At 59.4% G+C, this 3,389-nt stretch overlaps 1 protein-coding gene across 1 annotated transcript in view; it reads left to right on the top strand.

Moving 5' to 3' along the window:
* Positions 1–2,638: 2,638 nt before the first annotated feature.
* The window catches only part of FKBP1A (FK506 binding protein 1A, 12kDa), a 1,803-nt gene continuing 1,052 nt past the window's right edge, over positions 2,639–3,389 (top strand). Inside the window, exon 1 of the mRNA XM_009893410.1 lies at positions 2,639–2,754. Within this exon, the coding sequence (XP_009891712.1) occupies positions 2,644–2,754 (111 nt within the window). The 5' untranslated portion in view covers positions 2,639–2,643. The remainder of the gene's footprint in view (positions 2,755–3,389) is intronic.

The raw sequence follows: 3,389 nt of genomic DNA, 5'->3' as shown, positions 1-3,389 counted from the left end.
CAGAGACCTGGCACGGCTGCGCTGCGTGCCCCTCCGGAGCCAGGGCTGCTCTCCAGGGCCCTCCCTGCCTCCGTCCCGCGACTAGTGCACCCCTGGCTGCAGGGCTCCGTGCTTTTCCTCACTCTGGTTTCCCTGAGACCCCCACAGTGTCCATATTACCCAGCTGAGACCTCCAAGGGAGTCAAATCTTTCACCCGATGTGGGAAATGGGGCAGGTGGGTCTCCATAACCCACCTCCGTGGGCTCTGCCCTCCTCGTGGGGCCAGTGTTGGCAGGGGGCAAGGGACCCAGCCAGGGGCTACGGCGAGCTGGGATGTACCGGGGGCTGGCTGCTCCTCCTGGGGCTCTGGTGGGGCAACTGCTTTTGCCAGAGGATGCTTTGCCTCTGTAATAGCTTTAAGATCTCGTTATCTCCTTGCTCAGGGATGACAGGGATGAGGAAATGGTTGCTCATACTTGTCCGGGGCTGGAGAAATCTCCTGGGAGTCTCGCGGGCAGAGGAAGTGCCTGGGATAAGGATGCTGTCTGCGAAGCATCGGAGCTGCATTGTTTTCCCCGCTGGTGTGATGGGGGGAGTGTGACAGCCCCATGCTGGGGAGCAGGGACAAGCTCCTGTGTGCAACCTTTGCCATCCTGGGCCAGGGGAAGCCCGGGTGATCGATCCCCGTGGGCTGCTGCACCCAGCTTAGTCCATTAATCCCTTTCTTCTGCCACTGGGGTGCTGCCAGCTCCGAAACAGTTCCTGAGGCTGGATTCAGACAGGTGAGCTCTGTGGCAGGGGGAGGCAGCTCCTCCATGAGGTCTGCAGCATCTCCAGTGCTGCTGACGGTGCTTTTACATTCTCCTGGTGAAGGCATTAAATGGGATGTCCCACAGGCAGCGGGTGCCCTGCAAGATTCCCACAGGTCTCCGTTTGCTGTGACAAACGGGGGGATTTGTGCTGTATGGTGCCCAGGGAGAAGGGTGGCACGCACGAGCTGTCCCCTCCACCCTTCTGCAGCCACCCCAGCTCGTTGTGATGCCTGAGGGCTCAGAGCTGAGCTCAGGGTCAGCTCGTGTCGCGGCCAAGCGGCGCTGCCTGTGCCAGCCGGCATGGCCTGCCCCGTGTTCCTGCTGCCAGCGTCCCCGCCGGGTGGGAGGAAGGCCAGCGGACGGGAGCGGGGAGCGGTGCCAGACGGGTCTGGAAGCAGGTTCAGCGACAAGAGGTTTATCCTGGAAGGAGGAAACAAGAAAACTCCAGATTTGCTATTCCAAAGTCCAGGGCTGCTGCCTGACTGGCTGAGCTGGTGCTGATGCTCAGAGCCCTGGAGGGGTGTGTGTGTGTGTGTTTCCTTTGTGTGAAATTAGAAGCTTAATTTCACTCCCTGACTCAAATTTGGGGCTATCGACCCCCACCCCCTGCATCTTCCTGCAGCCCAGGAGTTTTGGTGCTCATTGCCCCAGCGAAGGTGATATATTTTTTCGCATTCCCTTCTTTCTGTTGAGTGCCTCCCATCACAACTGACCATGTCAGCGTGCCGTTCACTCTGGCTGCCGTCACGGTGCAAACTGGAGCTGAGATGCCCTGACTCATCTTTTGTACAGATGCATTTTCTCTTGCCTGTGGGCAGTGCCCTGGTGAAGGGAAATCACTTTGCCCTGTGCGTTGCTGGATGAGTTTGGTTTTGCAAGACTATAGAGCTGTTTCCAGCCAAGAAAAGAAGGTTTTGGGCAGTGACAAGTGAGGAGCATTTGCAGGAGTTTATTATCACCCTTATTGCATGGGGTACTGGCTCTGATGTGGAGCCGTAGCTGCCTTATAGGAGCAGCAACACCAGCGGCCGGTGGAGTTGCTGCTCCTATAAGGCAGCTCCAGCTCTGAGATTCCCCAAGAAGGTCAGACAGGGAGCAAGGGAGGGGAGGAAATTCCTCCTTTGCTCGTGTTGGGGAGTTATATTTAGCCCTGAGGATATCAGCTTCGCTCAACCCTCACCATGCAGCGTGTGCCGGCGGGGACAAGGGCTGCCCTGGGCACGTGTGGCCAGTGCTTGGTGCTGCCTCTCCCCATCGTTGTTCCTGGGTATGGGGGCGATTTGGCTGAAGACCAGCAGGATGCAGCTGGACACGGGGAGGGCTGGAGGCCGGCAGCAGCTGAGATGGGGCACCTGAACCCTGACTGCATTTTGGGTGCCCGAGCATGGAAGCCAGCCCATGGCGAGGAACAGGAGGTGTGTTTGCGTTGGGATGGGAAGCACTGTGCCTGATCCTGCTGCCTGCAAAACGGCTGGAAGCGGTGCTGTGGAGTGGGGAAGGTTTCCCCCCCACCCCTCCATCCTCTCCTCTCATCTGTCCTCGGTCCTAAGCCAGAGGAGCACTTCTCTCTGGGTCAAAGCAGTCAGGAGCAGGAACAGTCCAGGCTGCTCCTGCTGGGCTGGATGATGCCCCAGGGGATGCTGGTGGGGGGGGTTTCCCCCCAGGCTGCCCAATGCAGGTGTTTCCCCAGAGGAAAGGAGGCTGAGCTGAGAAAGATCTTTGACTCAGGGCCATGTGAGCCCTCCCAGGGGTGACTGTCATCCGCTCATGCTGCCAGGTCACAGCGTGTTTCATGCAGATGTGCGTGGCTCTCCCTGTGTCACCATCACCTCCCTCCCTCTCTCCCCAGGTATGCTGGAGGATGGGAAGAAGTTTGATTCCTCCCGCGACAGGAACAAGCCGTTCAAGTTCGTGATGGGCAAGCAGGAGGTGATCCGCGGCTGGGAGGAAGGAGTCGCTCAGGTGCCTGGTGCTTCTCCGCCTCACAGTGTCCCTTGCAGGGCTGCGCAGAGCCATGCGCCTGGGGAGCTGCAGCGTGGGCAGAAATCACTGTGTGCCGCTCGTTCTCTATTTTATTTTATTTTTTTTATTCCCCTGTGTTTTCCGCCCCTCCGCCCCCTCGGCTCTGGGAGGTGTGGGTGTGAATATCACCTTCTGCATTGCCACCTGCCAGATGGCAGGAATGGAGCAGGGCCGGGTCCCAGGAACACCTACGGCACGTCGGTGACTCAGCGGTGACATTTCTCTACTGAGTCAGCTCTGAACGAACGCGGCGGGGAGCGCTTGGGCCTCCCGCTCTGAGCGGAGATGGCTCCCGGGCTGCAAAGCCCACATGGAGGGAGGGCTGGTGGGCACGGCAGAGCTTCGGCTCCTGCGTGCATGACTGTGGCCAGCTCCGTGTGCTGCTGGGGAGGCAGCACGAGGGTGCCGGTGGCTGTAGGGAATGGCCTGGCATTCCCTGCCTTCACTTGTGTGAAGGACATCTCAAGCCCTGCTCCATTTCCAGTCCGTGCTGCCTGCCTTTCCCTCCTGATGTTCTTCCCATTCCTCTTCTGTCCCCTCTGGTTTGTCCAGCTTGGGTCCTTGCTCTTGCCCCG

The sequence above is a fragment of the Charadrius vociferus genome, unplaced genomic scaffold (genome assembly GCF_000708025.1).
Source record: "Charadrius vociferus isolate BGI_N301 unplaced genomic scaffold, ASM70802v2 scaffold259, whole genome shotgun sequence".
In the NCBI taxonomy this organism is placed as follows: domain Eukaryota; kingdom Metazoa; phylum Chordata; class Aves; order Charadriiformes; family Charadriidae; genus Charadrius; species Charadrius vociferus.
Note: the sequence above shows the minus strand (reverse complement) of the source record. Positions and strands in the feature narration are given on the sequence as shown.